The 18,819-nt window shown below is 53.0% G+C and overlaps 1 protein-coding gene across 1 annotated transcript in view; it reads right to left on the bottom strand.

Annotated features, from left to right (window-relative positions):
* The window catches only part of APOLTP (apolipoprotein lipid transfer particle homolog), a 140,186-nt gene that overhangs the window by 102,188 nt on the left and 19,179 nt on the right, over positions 1 to 18,819 (bottom strand). The window contains exons 10-17 of the mRNA XM_078439805.2: positions 12,924 to 13,109; positions 12,656 to 12,808; positions 10,820 to 10,964; positions 8,580 to 8,738; positions 7,702 to 7,826; positions 5,228 to 5,401; positions 1,120 to 1,275; positions 165 to 349 (exon numbers count right to left, since the gene is read on the bottom strand). Coding sequence (XP_078295931.2) covers positions 165 to 349; positions 1,120 to 1,275; positions 5,228 to 5,401; positions 7,702 to 7,826; positions 8,580 to 8,738; positions 10,820 to 10,964; positions 12,656 to 12,808; positions 12,924 to 13,109 — 1,283 coding nt within the window. The remainder of the gene's footprint in view (positions 1 to 164; positions 350 to 1,119; positions 1,276 to 5,227; positions 5,402 to 7,701; positions 7,827 to 8,579; positions 8,739 to 10,819; positions 10,965 to 12,655; positions 12,809 to 12,923; positions 13,110 to 18,819) is intronic.

Genomic DNA, 18,819 nt, shown 5'->3' with positions numbered 1-18,819 from the left:
AAAACAAAACAAAACCCACCAAATCACAGCAGCTGGTGTGACAGATGGTCTGCAGAGCAGGGACCCCGTCCAGCCCAGAGTGCTGCCCGTGCTCTCTGCAGCCCTCTGCAAGGGGAGACCCCTCCTCGCCCCCCTCCCTCCCCCAGCTCCAAGGAGCCGGCTACCTGGGCTTGACATAACCATTCACAGAGAAATCCAGGGGCTGCTGGAAGCTGGCAGTGCCTCGCACTCGGACGCTGATGGCAGCCGAGACATTTAGGGTCAGCCGGGCTGGAAGGCCAGACATGGTGGGGAAGGTGAGCTCCTCCAAGGCCAGGTGCAGCCTCCGGTTCACCTGAACCTCCTGCCCCTGCAGTCACAGAACCGTAGTGATGCAGGTGACAGCCCCCGGATCGGGCCAGGCGTGCACGGAGCACACACGACCTTATTTGATCCTCGTACAAGGGGCGGGGGGGAGAGGGGGAAGGAAGGGATATTATCATTATCCCGTTTCCAGAGGAGAAAACCGGGCCCATCAACACATGAAATCATCTGGCCAAACCCACGTACGTAGAACCAGGTGAAGCCGAGTTCAAACCCACACAGTTTATTGTGGAAAAGGATCAGGGTCAGAGGTCAGGGACCCAGGGTCAGTCAGGTAAGGAGTGCGGGCGCTGCCCACGATGCAGAGCACTTATTGGTTTTTCACTTTTTTTTTTAATTTATTTTTCAGAAAGAGAGACAGAGTGCGAGTGGAGGTGGGGCAGAGAGAGGGAGACACAGAGCCCGAAGCAGGCCCCAGGCTCTGAGCTGTCAGCACAGAGCCTGATGTGGGGCTCGAACCCATGAACCGTGAGATCATGACCCGAACCAAAGTCGGATGCTTAACCGACTAAACCACCCAGGCGTCCCACTATTATTGTTATAATATCATTCCCATTTCACAGATGCAGAAGCTGAGGCCATGACTAGTTAACACTCCCCAGGAGGTAAGAGGTGGAGCTGGGATTTGAACTTGGGCAGCCTGGCTTGAAATCCCACTATCTTAAGTCTGAGAAGTACTGTAATAACTTTTAAAGCACCAAAGGAAATGCCACGGGGCCAGCAGGGCGGGGAGGGGGCGAGCCCAGCCTGAGGTACCTTCAGGAGCTTGACTGCCAGCTCGGCCAGGCTCAAGGACTGGTGACTCATGCGGCTCCCCATCACCCCGCAGTTCATGACGCTCAGCTCGTGCCCGAACACCTTCACGCTCAGCTCACAGCGCAGCGCCCGCCTCTCCGTTCGCCTCCGGGTCACCTGAGGGAGAAGCCAGGTGACCAGGATCAGGTCTGGTGCCTGGACAGTGGTGGGGGTGGCGGGGGGGCGGGGTGGGTTGGTCCAGAGGGCAAGGTCAAGGGCTTTTGGTGTCTGGAACGTGGCTTGCCAAACTCATGGCCCACAAGCAGAATCCAGACATGTGTTTTCTTTGACCTGCCCAGAGCCCAGTACGGTGTGTGTGGGTGTGAGTGTTCTAACAATCCTTTTGTTCTGGAATAACCTTAGATTTACAGAAGCATTGCCAAGATGGTACGAGCAGCTCCCATACACCCCTCGCCCTGTTTCCATGCTCAGCGTCTTTCACTGCCAGGGTCAGGGCGAGAGCTGAGAAGCTGACACAGACACGGACTATCATCAAAACTGCAGACACTACTCTGATTCCGCCAGTTTTTCCAGCCCCGTTCTCTCCGTTCCAGGACGCCATCCAGGCACCACACTGCATTTACCTGCCCCACCTCTCCCATCTGCACTAGTCTCTGGCACACTGTCTTCCTGTGTATTTCACGCAGTGTGGACCTTTTGAAAATTGGATCTGTTTCCAACATTTAAACATTTAAGAAATGACACGTAAAATCCAGATTCTCTTGCTTCTCGAAAGATACAAGTATTGGCCTGCCTGCCCCCCTCCTCCACCACGACAAGGGGCAAAAAGAGGTGAACAAAGGCTGCCACTTTTAATGGAGGCACATGCTCCCGGAACCTGCCACAGACCCCACCTCTCCCTGTTGCCTCTCCAACACGGAGGCCAAGTATTGTTGCCATTATCGCTGTGCTGGTGCAGAAGAGATCTTTGGTTACGACTCTCCATCAAGAGTGTGAAAATAACAGACAAAAACGATTGTAGATTTTTTTTCTTTGAGAGAGAGAGAGAGAGAGAGAGAGAGAGAGAGAGAGAGAGGGAGAGAATCTCAAGCAGGCTCCACACTCAGCATGGAACCTGGAACCCGACGCAGAGCTCAATCCCGTAACGGTGAGATCACGACCTGAACCAAAATCAAGAGTCGGATGCTTAACCGACTGAGCCCCCCAGCCACCCCAAGGATTATAGATTCTAAGAAAAAGTGTTTATGCCTAGCCCACCAGCCTCATTCACGTGACTTTCTGGCCCCAGATCTAGTCCAAGAGGCTCTAAAGGGCAGGGACCATGTCCCGACCATCTTTGTGTCCTTGGGCCCTGGGTTCACACTCGATGACTGGTAACTGTGTGACCATGTCCCACGATAAGTGCCCCAGCCACTCTCCCTGATCACCATCAGATGTATGCAGCAGTAGCTTCTTATAATAGCAAAAAGGTGCCAACCACCTAAGTGGCCTTCAGTGGGAGAAGAGTCACGGAAGGCACAGTCCTCACCCACAGAACGGATGTTAAAGCACCCGGCGACCCGCCAAATCCGTTCCTGGCTACACGCCCTGCAGAAACGCGCACGTGCGTTCACCAAAAAGACACGTACGAGAATGTTCACAGCACCACCTGCAATAAGCCAGAAACTGGAAACCACCCAGAAGCCCAGCAGAAGCAGGACGGATAAACAAACGGTGGTGTCTCCGTACCGTGGAACGTGACACAGCAAAGAGCACAAACAAGCCCTAAGTATACACAGCTACACAGATGATCTCACAAACCAACTTTAAGCCAAAGAAACCACACACACACACACACACACACACACACAGACACACACACACACACAAAAGGACACGAGGAACATCATTCACTCTCGCCAAGCAGTGGAAGCAACCTGCAGCCTGAAGGTCCTTCAGCAGGCGGGTGGACAAACAGTAGAGTCTCTCCACACAGAGGAATATTAGCCGTAGAAAGGGAGGGAGTCCTGACCCGTGCAACACAGATGAATCTCACAACACGATGGGAGGTGAAAGAAGCCAGACACAACAGGTCCCAGGTTGTCTGATTCCATTCATAGGAAATGTCCCAAATAGTTGAATTCATAGAGACCCAAAGCAGATTAGTGGTTGCCAGGGGCTGGGGAGTGACTTGTAATGGGTATGGGTCACCTTTGGGGTGGTGAGGGTATTCTGGAACTGGATAGAAGTGGGGGTTGCACATCAATGAGAATGTACTAATGTCACTGAATTGTCTGCGTTAAGATGGTTCATTTTAGGGGCGCCTGGGTGGCTCAGTCCGTTAAGCGTCCGACTTCGGCTCAGGTCGTGATCTCACGGTTCGTGGGTTCGAGCCCCGCATCAGGCTCTGTGCTGACAGCTCAGAGCCTGGGGCCTGTTTCGGATTCTGAGTCTCCCTCGCTCTCTGCCCCTTCCCCCCCTCAAAAATAAATAAACACTACAAACAAAAATTTTTAAGAAAATTAAAAAATTAAAGATCATACCACACACTGGGAGGAAATATTTGCAAGCCACATATCAGATAAAAGACTTGTTTCCAAAATCCAAAGAATTCTCAAAACTCAGTAATAAGAAACCAATCCAATATTAAAAAAATAACAACAGACACTATATCTGAACATACACCAAAGAAGACGTATGGACAAACAAGCATGAAAAGAAGTTCAACGTCATTAGTCACTGGGGAGTCACACATTAAAGATAGAAGATACCACTACTAACAGAATGACAACAGTTAAAAGGTCTAATCACACCAAGTGCTGGCGAGGATGAGGGGGAGACCAGAACTCTCCCACCCTGCTGGTGGAGTGCAAAATGGCACAACCACTTTGGAAAACAGTTCAGGAAGGTCTCAGAGATTAAACCTGTAACTACCATCTGACCCAGTCATGCCCGTTCTTGGACATCCACCCAAGAAACGTGAAAACATACACTCAGGTGAAGACTTGTACACGAATGTTCATAGCAGCCCCCAAGATGGAAACAACACAAAGGTCCATCCACCTTTGGATAAGCAAACTGGCACATCCATACAATGGAATGCTATTCAGCAATAAAAAGAAATAACCTACCAGTATAGCCTGCCATGTGGGTGAATCACAGAATAATGTCCTGCATGCAGGAAGCTGGGCAAAAAGGCTACATGCTTTTATTTATTAAAAAAAATTTTTTTTAAACATTTATTTACTTCTGAGAGACAGAGCGCAAGCAGGGGAGGGGCAGAGAGAGGAGACACAGAATCCGAAGCAGGCTCCAGGCTCTGAGCTGTCAGCACAGAGCCCAACGTGGGGCTCAAACCCGTGAAACAGATCATGACCTGAGCCGAAGCCAGAAGCTCAACCAACTGAGCCACCCGGGCACCCCAAGGTTATACACTTTTAAAATTAAGTTTGTGTCACGTGATTCCATTTACGTAACTCTAGAAAATGCAAAGTGATCTACAGGGACAGAAAACCTACCACTGGTTCCTGGGGACAGGGGTGGGTGGAAGGAGGGGATATTATGGAGCACGAGGAAACTTTTGGGGGTGATGGATATGTTCCCTGACTTTACTATGGTGATGATTTCATAGCACATACCTATGTCAAAACTCAACAAACTATACTGTATATACACACCGTTTGTTACTGGCCAACTATACCTCTACAAAGTTGATTTTTGTTTTTAAGTAGAATTAATCAGTGCAGTTAGGAGGTGGGATTAGTGATTACCCTTGGTTAGGAGGGGGTAGACTAGAAGAGGAAGGAGCAGGGGGCCCCTGGGGTGCTGACAATGGTCTGGGCATTGATTATAAGGATGTTTTCTATGGGTGGAAAAGCGCTAACAATCTTGGGCAGTTTTCTAATTGTATGTGATGCTTTGATAAACACTTTTTCACCACCAGGCAGGCTAATCTCTGCTACTCAGCTCGGGACCAGCTACTTGTTTCTGTGGCAGTGGGGGGAGGGAAGGCAGGGTCTGAGGTCATTGACAGCTGGGACCCCAGGCCAAAAGCTCAGCTGGCGAGTGGTGGGAGCAGGGTGGGAGCGGGTACCCCCCCCCCCTTACCTTCTGCTTGCATGCCTCTCACCTTTCTGTACCTTTCTCCTGAACAGTCAGGGCTGCTGGCATGTGGGGTGGACCCTGCTTCTGGCTCTAGGGACTTCTCTGCTTGGGCCTCTCCCTCCTCTTCCTGCCCCCAGAACGACTTCCCACCGAACAGCCTGTGGACGATTTTCTCTGCATTTTCCAGCCGGAGGCCAAGCTGGGAAGAAAAAGCCAGGACTCCATGAGGAGCTGCTCAGTCACATGGATGATCAGAGCTGCAGGGCAGGGGGCTCGAATTGGGGTGCCCAGCAGACTTGGGCAGGGCTCTCTGGGCTCCCTAGGATCCACCTTTCTTTTTTTTTTTAAACTTATTTATTTATTTAGAGAGATTGAGCAGGGTAAGGGCAGAGAGGATGAGAGAGAGAATCCCAAGGAGGCCCATGCTGTCACCGCAGAACTCAACACAGGGCTCAAACTCATGAACCAGGAGTTCATGACTTGAGCTGAAATCAAGAATCAGATACTCAACCAACTTAAGCAGGCTCCACTCTCAGCTTAGAGCCTGATGCAGGGCTCAATCCCACAGCCCTGGGATTATGATCTGAGCCCAAACCGAGAGTCAGACACTCAACTGAATGAACCACCCAGGCGCCCCTAACATTTAAATCAATAGACTGAGCCAAGCAGAGTGCCCCGATAATGTAGGTGGGCTACATCCCATCAGTCGAAGGCATGAATGAAACAAAAGGCGATCAACAACTACGGGGTAATTCTGCCTGACTGCCTCAAGCTGGGACATCACCTTTTCCCCGCCTTCAGCCTAACCTCAAACATCAGCTTTTCCCAGGTCTCAAGCCTCTAAACTAAAAGGCTCTCAGACCCTCAGACTCCGACTAGAACAACACCATCGGCTTTAAAGCTTGCTGACCGCAGACCTTGGGAAGTGTCAGCCTCCATAATCGTGTGGGCCAATTCCTTACAATAAATCTCTTTCTAGAGGTACCTATGTGCTACTGGTTCTGTTTCTCGAGAGAACGCGAATACGCCTGGCTTAGTTGGTTCTTAAAATGTGATGGATGTGAGGGGCGCCTGAATGGCTCAGTCGGTTAAGCGTCCGATTTCAGCTCAGGTCACGATCTCGCCACTCACGAGTTCAAGCCCCACGTCGGGCTCTGTGCTGACAGCGTAGAGCCTGGAGCCTGCTTCGGATTCTGCCTCCCTCTGTCTGCCCCTCCTCCACTGGTGCTCTGTCTCTCTCTCAAAATTAATATAAAAACATAAAACGAATTTTTTTAAAGAACTCTTCCACGATGTGGCCCTGCTCCTCTCTGCACACCCGTCTTATGTCTCTCTCACTCTACTGGTCTACTTCTGCTCCTTGAACATACCAAGTCCTTTCTTGTCTCAGGACCTTTGCACATACTGGTGCCTCCGCCTGGGACGCTCTTACCCCAGCTCTTCCCTAGGCTGCTCAAGCTTCCCCTTTAGGTCACAGCTCAAACTTCGCCTTCCCGAACACAATACTTGAAAGTTGCCACTGTTTTATCAATATGTTTACTCATTTTTTATCTGTTTACCTCTGTGGGCAGGGATCTTATCTTACCTGTTGATCATCAGATTCTCAGAGCCTAGTACAGCACCTGGCACAAGTCACGTAGAAGACAGATATTTGTGCAATGGATGACAGGTGGGTAGTTAAATATGAATATATGGATGGACGGATAGACGAATGGGTGTAGATGGAAATGGAAGATGGACAGATTTCAATCTGTGGAAGGATGGATAGATGAGTGAGAAAAATGAAGCTGTGGTAGGTAGGTAGGTGAACAGACAGATGGGTGGGTGAGAGAGAAGAACGGATGGATGGATGGATGGATGGATGGGAAAGAGGGTAGATGGTGAGATGGGGATAATGGCACATTAGTGAACAGATGGAGGAGAAGAATGGATGGATGGATGGATGGATTGGATGGGAGGCTGGATTGATGACAGATATACAGATGTATATAACCGTGAATATGTGGACAGGTGTGTCAACGGGTGCACAGGAGCGTATGTGGATGACTAGGAGGCTGGATGAATAGATGCAGGGGTGAGAAGTTGGTGGAGAAATGGGTGAGAGGCTACATAAACAGATAGATAGATGGATGAATGACAGATGAAGGTAGACGAACATACAGAGGTATGAACGGGTAGGTGTGTGGATGGATACATGGATGGGTAGGTAGGTGACTGACTGGAAGAACAGGTGAATAGATGGGTAGGTGAGAGGGTAGATGGACAGATGGGTGGGAAGGTACAGAGATGAGAGGGAGAAGAGAGATGGGTGAGAGGGAGGGATCGAGTGGATGGACAGATGTATGTACGTGTGGGTGGATGGATGTAAGGACCAGGGGGTACAAGACTGAGGAGTGGATCAATAGATTCAAGAGGTGATATATGGAAAAATGGATGGATGGGATAACTCCTGGCCCTCTAGAAGAGGCCCCAAGGCGACTAGAGTGGGCCCCCTCTCACCTCCAGGAAGTTGAAGGCATGACCTAGGGCGTGGATGGTCAGGTTAGTCATGGCGGAACGGGGGAGGAAGGAGGCTGGAGAATAGAGAAGCATCCGCTCCAGGTTGGCTCCCAGGCTGCCAGACACTAGGAGAACCAAGAGAGAGGATTAGCATACTCTGTACCTGTCACAGAGTAGAGTCTGGCCACCGAGGGGCCACAGCCTAAGACAAGGCAAGATGGGGCACGTCCTCTCCAGCAGGACAGGTGTCTCTGCCTTTAGCCTCATCAAAGCCCCAGAAAAGATCAGGACACCCCTGCTGACAGGTAAGCACCCCACTTTCTACCCAGAGACTTCGGGAGTGGCCAAGGGAGTAGAGGTACCCAAGCTAGAACGGGGTTTCCTTTTGGATGCTCTGTTTAATTACAACAAGATGGTGACAGCCTCCGTTTAGTGCCTTTTAACACAGGGGAAAACAGGTCCCCCATTCACAGGCAGGCAACAGAGCCAATCTTCCACCACTATTTCATCAGCATTGTATTCCTTTTCCGGATTACCTTGCGTTTACAGAGTTAAACTGATTTTTTTTTATTAACGGTAGTAATAGACAGATTCCTTTTGAAATAAATGCAAGTTAAAAAATAACCAGTTTAGAGAAAAGACAGAAATACTCCATTGCATGCTATGAACTGGCTGATAGTTGATGAGTTTAGACTTCTTCCAACAAAAATGGCAGGTGGGTGGGAACAGAGCAAAAAAAATCAAGCAGGTGGCATATAAACAGGTGACAACTGGGAAAGAGTGTCTTCGATCCACGTGTCCTCGAGGGTTAGAGCTCCCAGGTCCCCCAGGGCTTCATGGCCCCAGCACGGGGCAGCGGCTGCCCAGGATGGCCATACCTGAGCGAAAGGTGACGTCAGAATAGGATGAGTGTTTCCAGGCCTCCGGATGGAACTCCTGGCTGAGGATGTCCTCAGGGAGGGTCTCCCGGAGAGCGCGCTTCAGAGGGTCATCGGTCTCCAGCAGCTGCAGCAGGTGACTCCACACAAAGGAACCCACTGGAGTCCAGTCACAGCCAACAGGGAGGGGAGGGGAGGGGAGGAGCTGGCTCAGCCCAGAGAACAGACTCCCTCCCCCCACCCCACCGGAGCCTGTAGCCCAAGTCCTGCCACTTCCACAAGCCAAGGGGCTTCTCAGGAGCCCAGCTATCCGTATTTTATTTCAAGAAATCACGGCCAACAGTGGTGCTTTCATGGAACTTGTCAATCCAGCCCGCGCACGGCATCCTGATGTGCCTTCCGGAAGGGAGAGGGGGACACTGTGGGGAAAGCTCTGGGTTGACAGTCAGACCCAAGTCTGAATCTCACGTCCACCACTCACGAGCTGTGTGACCTTAGGCTGGTTACTCTACCTCTCTGAGGCCCAGTTTCCTCATCTGCAAAATGAAGCATCACAACCCATCTCCCAGGGCTGCTGGTGCAGACCAGTCAAGAGGAAGCCTGGCCCAGAGAAATGAGTATCTTTCAGGGTTGGGAAAGGGGTGACGTGCAATTCGGGATAGGGATCCCCAGGCTCTCTGGAGAAGTAAAGATTAAATAAGATCACCCAGGGGAAAGATTCCGATGAGGGATATTAGAGTCTAAATGGGAGCTCCCAATCCGCTTGGTTGTCCCAGGCTCTGAGAATGCCCGGCAGGGAGCTTCTAGAACAATCCGCCATGGATCAGAGTGGAGGCTGGCTTTTGTTCCCAGGGGACAATACACAGGCCTGCTACCCCAGGGTCTCCATCAAGGCTGAGCCCCTTCCCTGATTCCCCAGTGAGGGGGGGCTTGGGTTAATGGCCTACTTGACCAAAACCGCTTTCTCTCCCCACCTCCCACTCACATCCCATCCCATCCCACCCGATACCACCAACGAACAGTTACATCTCCTAGCAGTACCGTTTGTATTCTTTTCGGGGGGATGTCACTTCTTTAGAAGGTAACCTAACAGCACGACAGACTTTTAAATGTGTACACCCTTCAAAAAAGGGGGGGGGTGGAAAGGGGCACCTGGGTGGCTCAGTCGGTTAAGATTCTGCCTCTTGGTCTTGGCTCAGGTCATTATCTCGCGGTTCGTGAGTTCAAGCCCCACGTTGGGCTCTACGCTGACAGTGAGGAGCCTGCTTGGGATTCTGTGTCTCCCTCTCTCGTGCACAGGTACATGCGTTCTCTCTCTCTCTCAAAATAAAGAAACTTTAAATTTTTAAAAGATAAACCGTTCTAAATGCCTTTGTGTATTGACTCGGTTTATGCTCCCTCTATGAGGGAGACAGTGCTAGTACGATCATCCCCATTTCCCAGATGTAGAAACAGAGGCTCAGCAAGGTTTAGTAACTTGTCCAAAGGCACACAGGCAGGGAGCCGCTGAGCTGGGATTTGAACCCAGGCTGTGGGGCTCCAGGGACTCACCTCACTGTGTAGCATGCACAAGATTTTTGAAAATTAGTTCAACTTATTTTTCTTTGAAGTTTCACTTTTGGGTTTAGGAACTATGGCCAGAGGTCCCTGTTTGTTTAGTTATTTTGAGAGCAAGAGAGACAGGAAGCAGGAGAAGTGGAGGGGCAGAGAGAGTGAGAGAGAGAATCCCAAGCAGGCTCCACACTGTCAGCACAGAGCCTGACGTGGGGCTCGAACCCACAAACCATGAGATCACGACCTGAGCAAAAACCAAGAGTCAGAAACCTAACTGACCGAGCCGGCCAGGAGCCCCAGAGGCCCCTGTTTAAAGGGTACTCTCTGACCCTAGAAGGGATCGGAGACTTGGAGATACTGTTCCTCCTCTGTCTCAGGTCTCCCTTCCAGGCACTAGGTCACGAGCTGGCCAGAGCTACAAGGGAAGTCAGCGGCTTTCATCCCTTTTCACAGATGAGGAAACGGAGATCCAAAAAGAGAAGCAACTTGTCCAAGATTGTCTAGGTGCCATACACGGGACGTGCGGGCACACGAGGCTACTTGTTCAGGGGGTGTGGCAAGAAAAGGAGAACAGGAAGGGGTGAGGAGAGCACCTGATGCGCAGAGGTGAACCCGCTTCCAAACCCTTGCACCCAGCGGGAGGCCCCGTGCCAGCCCCGCCCCCACCCCCAGCTCCCACTGCTCACCCTGGGTAGACCGCTCGCCGGCCTGGGTGTGCCGCACCTGGGCGAACACCTCCTCGCCAGGACACCTCATCAGGGCCAGGTAGGCATTGATGCGGATCTCAGCGTCCTCCTCGGGGCTTTGGTACAGGCGGGAGAGCACAGATCGCTGGCCCGGGCAGAGGGGAGGCCATCACCCTGGGTCCATCCACCTCCCACCACTCTCCACCCCTGGGTTCCATGTCCCCCGAGCTGCTCTGGCTCCAGCAGGTGGCCCTGTCGCCCCCCACCCCCACCCCGGCTTTTATAATATCTCCACCATAGGAGGCCTCCCTGATGCTGTCACTTGCGGCCCGTTTATGGGAGGTGGTAGGGTCACTGCTGAGCCCCATCATCCTCCAGCCCGAAGGCTCCCCACCTTCCACAGGTAACAACAGGTAGATAGATGGGTGTGGCTGCATTCTAATAAAACTTTATTTATAGAAGCAGCACAGTGTGTGACACAAAGGAGGTATTCTCTCAAGGGCTTGGCTTGCCCAGGCCCCTTTCCTAAGCAAGCAACCTCCCTCACCCTGTGACTTTCTCCCTCGGCACCTGCCGGTTTCCTTCAGAGCACAGCCCTCCATCCGTCCACTCTTGCAGCAGTATTTACTGAGCACCTACTATGTGCCCGGCACTGTGTTAAGCGCCAGGTGACAGTGACAAGCAAGATAAACCCAGCTCCTGTCCCCTGAAGGTGATCTTCTAGTGCAGGAAGACTGACAATAAATGTGGTTCGTCTGTGAAATGTGTATTAGGTGATAAATGCCAAAAAGGGAAAACTTAAATGGGGAAGCAATTTCAAGGGCGCCCGGGGGGCTCAATCAGCTAAGCGTCTGACTTCGGCTTGTGTCATTATCTCTGGATTCGTGAGTTTAAGCCCCGCGTGTGCTCTGTGCTGACAGCCTTCGGATCCTGTGTCTCCACCTCCCTCTTCCCCTCCCCAGCTCACACTCTGCCTCTCTCTCCCTCTCAAAAGGGAACATTAAAATTTTTTTTTAATGTATAAGTAATTTCAGGTGCAAGAGCTAAGGAGGACCCCCACAGTCAAAGTGATTTATACACAAAGACTTACAGGAAGTGAGGAAGTGAAGCCTCAGGATATCCAGGGGAAAGGCATTCGGGGCAGGGAGAACAGCCCATGCAAAGGGCCTGCGGCAGAAGCGCACCCAGAGTGAGGAAAACCAAGAGCCCAGCGTGGCTGGAGAGCCGTAGGGGTGAGGAAAATAGGAGACAAAGCTATAAGCAAGTCAGTGGTCAGGGCACACAGGGCCTGCCAGGTCTGTCAAGACTCTGGCTTGAGGGCGAGAGAAGCCTCTAGAACAGGGGTCAGCCAACTTTTTCTCAAAGGGTCAGACAGTACGTTTTTCTGGCTTTGCAGGCCATGCAGTCTCTTGCAATGACTGTACTCTGCAGCTGTAGCAAAAAAAAAAGCAGTCCTAGACAACACACAAATGAACAGGCACGGCTGCATTCCAGCAAAGTATTTCGTGCAAAATAGGCAGCAAGGGAGTGTAGGGTCTGTGGACCAGAGCTCACTGACCCCCGAACTAGAGGGTTTGCAGCACAGGAAGGCTTCTATATGGTTTGTGATCATATTGCTTATTTGTGTGTTTCTTTGATCAGTCCTTGCCTCCCACACCAGATGCAAGCTCCGTGTCAACAGAGACCCGGACGCCTATTCACGCAGGTGCCCGGTGCACAGTAGGTACCCAGTAAATACGCGACGGATGAACAAATGAAGAAGTGAGTTCGCAAACAGTGGTTCGAGACCCACCGCCGCCCAATCGCAACCCCAGGGAACGACACACAGGAGCTCACGTCCGCAGAGCAGGGAACTCTCCGGAAGGCCTGGATGGCCCCCAGCCGGACCTCAGGGGGGCAGCTCCTCTCAGATGCACAAGTGCTCAGAGCAGGGGTGAGAGCGGCGGCCGCCAGGCCCGCATTGCCAATCGCCTTCAGCACGAGCTGGAGCTGAAACAAGACGTCGGAGGGGCCTTGAGGCCTGGTGGGGGTGCTCACCTCACCCGCACAGCTGAGGGCTCACCTGCGTGGCACAAGCTGTGCCCAGGATGCCGGTCTCCCTCACCTGGTCAGCGTCCGAGGGCTCCTGGAGGGTGCAGTTGGCATCCAAGGCCTCTCCCAGGATCCTCACGAGGGAGCCGACACCAGGCAGGCGTCCGCAGGGCCCGTCCAGAGAGGCACAGAGGTTGTGCGCCAGGGCCGAGATGCCCAGAAAGGCGCTGGGGCTGGCCCCCGGGGTCTGCAGGAGCGGCTGGGGACAGAAACCGGCCCCCACCCCAGCCGAGAAGGCTGCTAAGTGGCCCTTCACAGGCCCGGCCGCGTACAGATGGGCCCCCCGCCCTAGCTGCACACAGACTCCTAGAGACCTGGGTCCCCTATCCCGGGAGTCTGAATAAACTGGCGTGTGGTGGGGCCTATCCACGGAGCACCTGCCAAAGGACCTAGGCGACGCTTAGGTGCATCAAGGAGGGAGAAGGCCGTTAGGGGGACGCAGGGCAGGGGACTGTCGCTGATGTCTCAAGACAGTTTCAGCTGTCACAACTGAGAAGCAGACACGCCAGCATCCCGGGGGCAGAGACCGGTGATGCCGCTGAAGGTCCTCTCGCACCCAGGAGGAACTGTCCACCCCAGAGGTCGACAGTGCGAGGCTGGGAAACCCCGGGCTCAGTCACCAGTTTGGAGGAGGAAGGCGGGCACAACACGGGGCGGGGCGGGAGCGTTCGGGTTAATGCTTAGCAACCACCCGGAGAAACCGCAGACCCTCGTGGGTAGTGCTGGCCAATTTCCACGGTGTAAATGCTCCTGTCACAGCGCTCTCGGCGGCTCACCGCAGCGGGGCCAGACGCACAGACATCAGCGGGGAGCGGCTTGCATGTGGCAAGCGCGCGCATGCGCGCTCCCGCTCACGCCAGCAAGCGCATGCGCACGCGCACACCCACCTCGCCTAAATAAACCCGAGGAAAGGGAGGCAGTCTTGTGCCGTAACGGGATGAGGTGTGCAGTCTCTATGACCTTGGCTTTTAACCTAACTTCTCTACCTGCAAGCTGAATGTTTAAATGACATCTGTGTTTTTCCGCCAGCTTCCCAACTGCGTGGAAATCAAGACTTTCCTGCCGCCAGCCCCACCCTCCAGCACATGCTGGAGCCTCTTGGGTCTCGCTCCCTGAGGATCAGGAGACCCCAGACCCCGCCATGGGGCTACACTGCCCTACCCACCCACATCAAGTAGGCTCATCTCTCCAGGGGCCTCCCAGCAGCAGCAGCAGCAACTGAGCCCAGGCTGAGTCAGACCCCGGCCCGTTCCAGCTGTGCGACAGGGTCCCACCAAGACGCTCAGGCACCCCTACACCAGGGCCCTGGAGCCTTCAAATCAGAGGAAAGCAAAGGGGGGTGGGGTGAGTGGGGGATAGGGGAGCACTGGTTCTAGGCCTATTGGGGGAAAAGCCAGAAAGATAGATTTATAAATTTTTTTAATGTTTATGCTTAAGAGAGAAGACAGATGCGAGCAGGGGAGGGGCAGAGGGAGAGGGAGACCCAGAATCCAAAGCAGGCTCCAGGGTCGGAGCTGTCAGCACCGAGCCGGAGGCAGGACTCGAACTCATGAACCGCAAGATCATGACCCGAACAGAAGTCGGACGCTTAACTAAGCCACCCAAGCGACCCTAGGAAGATGGATTTTAATAAAAAACACTGACATGGCACTCCCTGTGTGCCCGGTTCTGCTGTTCACATGTCACACAGATCACATGATTGAATCGTGAGACACAGAGAGATTAAGTAATTTGCCTACGGTCACCCAGCCCACAAAGAGGTGGGGCCAAGACGTAACCCTGAAGGGTCTGGCTTCCGGGCGGGACGTTACCCCACGCTCACTGCTCCTTAAATACATATTCTCACCTTGCGAAAACCAGGTCTGGGCATGGGCATCGGGCAGTGGCTTCTATTACCCCACACCCACACCACCCAGAGCAGCGACGGCCTGGCAGCCTGGGAAAATGCAATGTCTATACCGTCTCTGTTCTTCTCTTAGACTCCTGCTGTCCACCAGGTTTGTGCGTCGTGCGGTGTCTGCGTGTGTGCTCTCGTATGTGGTATGTGTAAACACGCGTGTTGTGTTCCCTTATGGGAGTGTATGTTTTTCCCAGTATACCATGTGGGTCGGGGTGCACATGTCCCAGTGCGTGCGCGTGCACACGTACCAACATGGGTGTGTGCCCTGTGTGTATACATGCCTGCCCTAATGTGTGTGTGTGTGCACGTCCCAGTATACCCTGGTGTGTGTGTGTGTGCACCCAGGTATGGGTGGATGTCCGCACTTGTCCCTGTGAGTATCTTTGTGTGTGTGCCCATGACATGTCTGTGTATAGGCATCTCTACTTTCACATATATGTGTGTTTTGGTATGTATGTCTCCGTGTGTGTTTTCTTTGTGAAAGGAAAGGGATATGTGGCTTGGAAAAGCACATTCAATGTTATTCGAGATTTATCAACTGAGAACAATCTTCCCTGTTTCCTCCATACAGAGGAGGGAGAGCAGGGGACATGAACCGTGGAGAGAAGACAGCCAGGCTTGTGGAGGACGGTTCCCCCCTGTCAGAGGTCTCGCTCTCTACTGGCTTTGCCCCAGGAAGGCCGCCAGGGATAGGCAAGGGCAGACTGGGTCCTCCAGGGACCAAAGATGGAACGAGAAGTGAGGTAGGGCCCAGCGGGGGAGGCCAAGTGGCTGGGGCCCCTTGGCTAGCTGGGAGCTGCAGGACAGCGGGGCCAGCATGAGGTCAGGGCTCCCAGAGCAGCAAGGACCCTGTGGGATCACTGGCTGCCCGAGGGACAGGGGGGCAGGAGATGTCTGCCCAGAACGGCGAGCCCTCCTTGACTTCACGAGAATCAGAACCCTGGCTCCTAATACAAAAATCTCTAACTTAAAAAAAGCTTTGGTGACACTTCAATTAAAAGTCTGCTTAAAAGGTTCTCTCTTTTAAATTTTTTTATGTTTGTTTATTTTTGAGACAGAAACGGCATGAGCAGGGGAGGGGCAGAGGGATACAGAGACACAGAATCTGAAAGAGGCTCCAGGCTCTGAGCTGTCAGCACAGAGCCCGATGAGGGGCTGGAACTCACGGACCGTGAGATCGTGACCTGAGCTGAAATTGGACGCTTAACTGAATGAGCCACTCAAGTGCCCCCCCTTTTTAATTTTTAAAGATAAAATTTTCCCGGGGCGCCGGGGTGGCTCAGTCGGTTGAGCGTCCGACTTCGGCTCAGGTCATGATCTCCCAGTCTGTGAGTTCAAGCCCCACATTGGGCTCTGTGCTGACAGCTCGGAACCTGGAGCCTGCCTCGGATCCTGTGTCTCCCTCTCTCTCTGCCCCTCCCCTGCTCACGCTCTGTCTCTGTGTCAAAATAAATAAAAACATTTAAAAAAATTATAAAAAAAAAGAAAAAATACTCCCCAGACCTATGACCCTCATACAACTGATTTCCCTTTTCCAACAGGACTTGAAAGCCCCCTCGTCTTGCCCCCAAATCAAGCCTCCCCCAGAGGCCAGACAGGCAAGCTGATAGAAAACAATAGAAGATGCATCACGACTTGGGGAGATGAAACACGAGCTGGAAAAGACAGACAGCCTGCATTTCCCAAACCAAGAACCTCTAAGTTACATTCATCAAGAGACACCACTAAGAGAGGAAACGGCAAAGAGGCAGCATAGGGCCCAGCAATGGAACGGAGTCCACACACACACACACACACACACACACACACACAGCACGGACAAGTCTCACCGAGAATATGGGAAAAAGAAGCCAGACTCCAGGTGCGCATGAGCTCACGGGACAATGTCAAGAGCGGGCAAGAGTGAGGGACGGCCGGAAAGGTCAGAATCCCCATGATCTTTGACGTCACCGACCAGGAAGGACACAGGGTGGGGGAGGGGAGCAGGAAATGTCCTCCATCTTTTTCTGGTTGCCCAGGTGGACAAATGTCACACAGGACACTTAGGAGTAGCACAGTCTCCTGATTGGGTACTTTGACATGTAACTAAAAACACACCCCTAACTGCAATGCGGCCCCCTGGGACGGTGGGACAGACAGAGGAGACCGTGGGGAAGGTGGTGGGATTTGAACAGCTGAAGTTTAGTAAGTAACGTACTAAGGTCAGTTCCTTAGATGTGACAAATATGCCCTGGTGACGTCAGACATTAGTAATGGGAGAAACCAGGCCCAGATACACAGGAACTCTGTACTAGCCTTGCAACCTTTCTGCACACCGAAAATTACTCCACAAGAAAAAGTATATTAAAATACTCTTGGGGTGCCTGGTGGTTCAGTCAGTTAAGCATCTGACGTCCGTTCAGGTCATGATCTCATGGTGCGTGAGTTTGAGCCCCGCATCGAGCTCTGTGCTGACAGCTTAGAGGCTGGAGCCTGTTTCAGATTCTGTGTCTCCCTCTCTCTCTCTGCCCCTCACCCGCTCACTCGCTCTCTCTCGCTTCTTTCTCTCTCAAAAATAAACAAACATTAAAAAAAATTTTTTTAAACTCTCTTGCCTACCCCCTTCCCCCTCTTTCTCTTCCCCCTCCCCCTTCCCCTCTTCCTTCTCTCTACCCCTTCCAGGCTGCTAAAAGCAAGTCTGCATCCCGGACACATGCCCCACAAGCGCCCGGCACACTCTGTCCTTGTGGACTGGACTAGAGAACGAGCAAACCAGTCCAGAGAGGGGCCAGCTCTGGCGTAGAGGACAAGCCAAGTAGGCGGACGAGACCCTGGGCTCTGTCAGCCGAGGGACCCCGCCCACCCCGTATCCCTAACAAGCGGTCCCAGCAGCGACACCAGCCGCACGCCTGACACTTGGTGCACATCATGACAGCCCCTTGATCCACAGAGTCTCATTATGCATCACCCCACTGCACAGAGGGGGAAACTGAGGCACAGAAAAGGCAAGCGCCCGGCTGTAGGTCATCCTGGTAAGAGACAGAGCTGCGATCCGGAGCTGGAGGTCTAGAACCGGAGCCTGCCCTTTTAGCCACCTCACTTGTGCCGAACAAACGGTCTCAAGGACACTGACCCTGCAGGCACTGACTGAGCCCTGGTGGTTCCTGGACAACGCTAGTGCCCCTGGTGGCCAGATTGTCACCTGTCGGGCCATAAGCTGTGCGGGATGCCCCCAGTGGGGGCCAGCCTGAGCCTGGCTCTGAATCAGGGCCTGACTTATATCTGCTGAGCAGAGCCAACCACATAGCCTGCCTGGACCGGCCCCACGGCCAACCCTGGAGTCAGTGGTCAGGGGTCGGGGGTGAGTGCTCCCTATTCTGCCCAGAGAGTCAGCCAGAGCCTGACCAGCATGAGGGACTGAAAGATTCTGCTGGAGACGTCCTCCCCCACTGGCGAGGCAGGGGTCTCTGCTGCTCCCGGGGACCCTGGCTGCCCGTCACCAGCTCTCGAGTGTGTTCACCCCTCCTCCCTGCTGGTGGCCCCTGAATCCTCGCCCACTACCCGCCTGGCACAGCAGGGTGAGGAACAACAAGTGACGGTGCCCGCAGGCAAGTGAGGACACATCTCTCGGAGAAAGGAAGGGCACACGGGCCACCTTAGGCAAGCTTCCCAGCCTCCTCGGGCCTCGGTTTCCCCATTTGCAGTATGGGCGTAATCAAAGCACCTACTTCACAGAGGCATCGTCAGGATTAACTAAGACCTCCAGGTGATCAGAAATCCTTGGCCTAGCTTCACACAGGCTTCCTAGTTTCAAGACTCAATAAACGTATCTGTGTACAATAACAAGAACAGCTCTCACCTAAAGTGCTCAGACTCTGTGCCAGACACGGGGAGAATCCATTTACATGCATCGCCCCATCTCTTACCACCAGCCCCGGAGGAAGGTTCTTATTCCATCCCCATCTTCCGGATCAGAAAACAGGCTCAGAGAGGTTAAGCCACTTGCCCACAGTCACACAGCTGGAAGGCA

This window comes from Panthera onca, chromosome E3 (genome assembly GCF_046562875.1).
Source record: "Panthera onca isolate mPanOnc1 chromosome E3, mPanOnc1 haplotype 2, whole genome shotgun sequence".
In the NCBI taxonomy this organism is placed as follows: Eukaryota; Metazoa; Chordata; class Mammalia; order Carnivora; family Felidae; genus Panthera; species Panthera onca.
The sequence above is the reverse complement of the archived record's forward strand: the minus strand, read 5'-3'. Positions and strand labels throughout refer to the sequence as shown.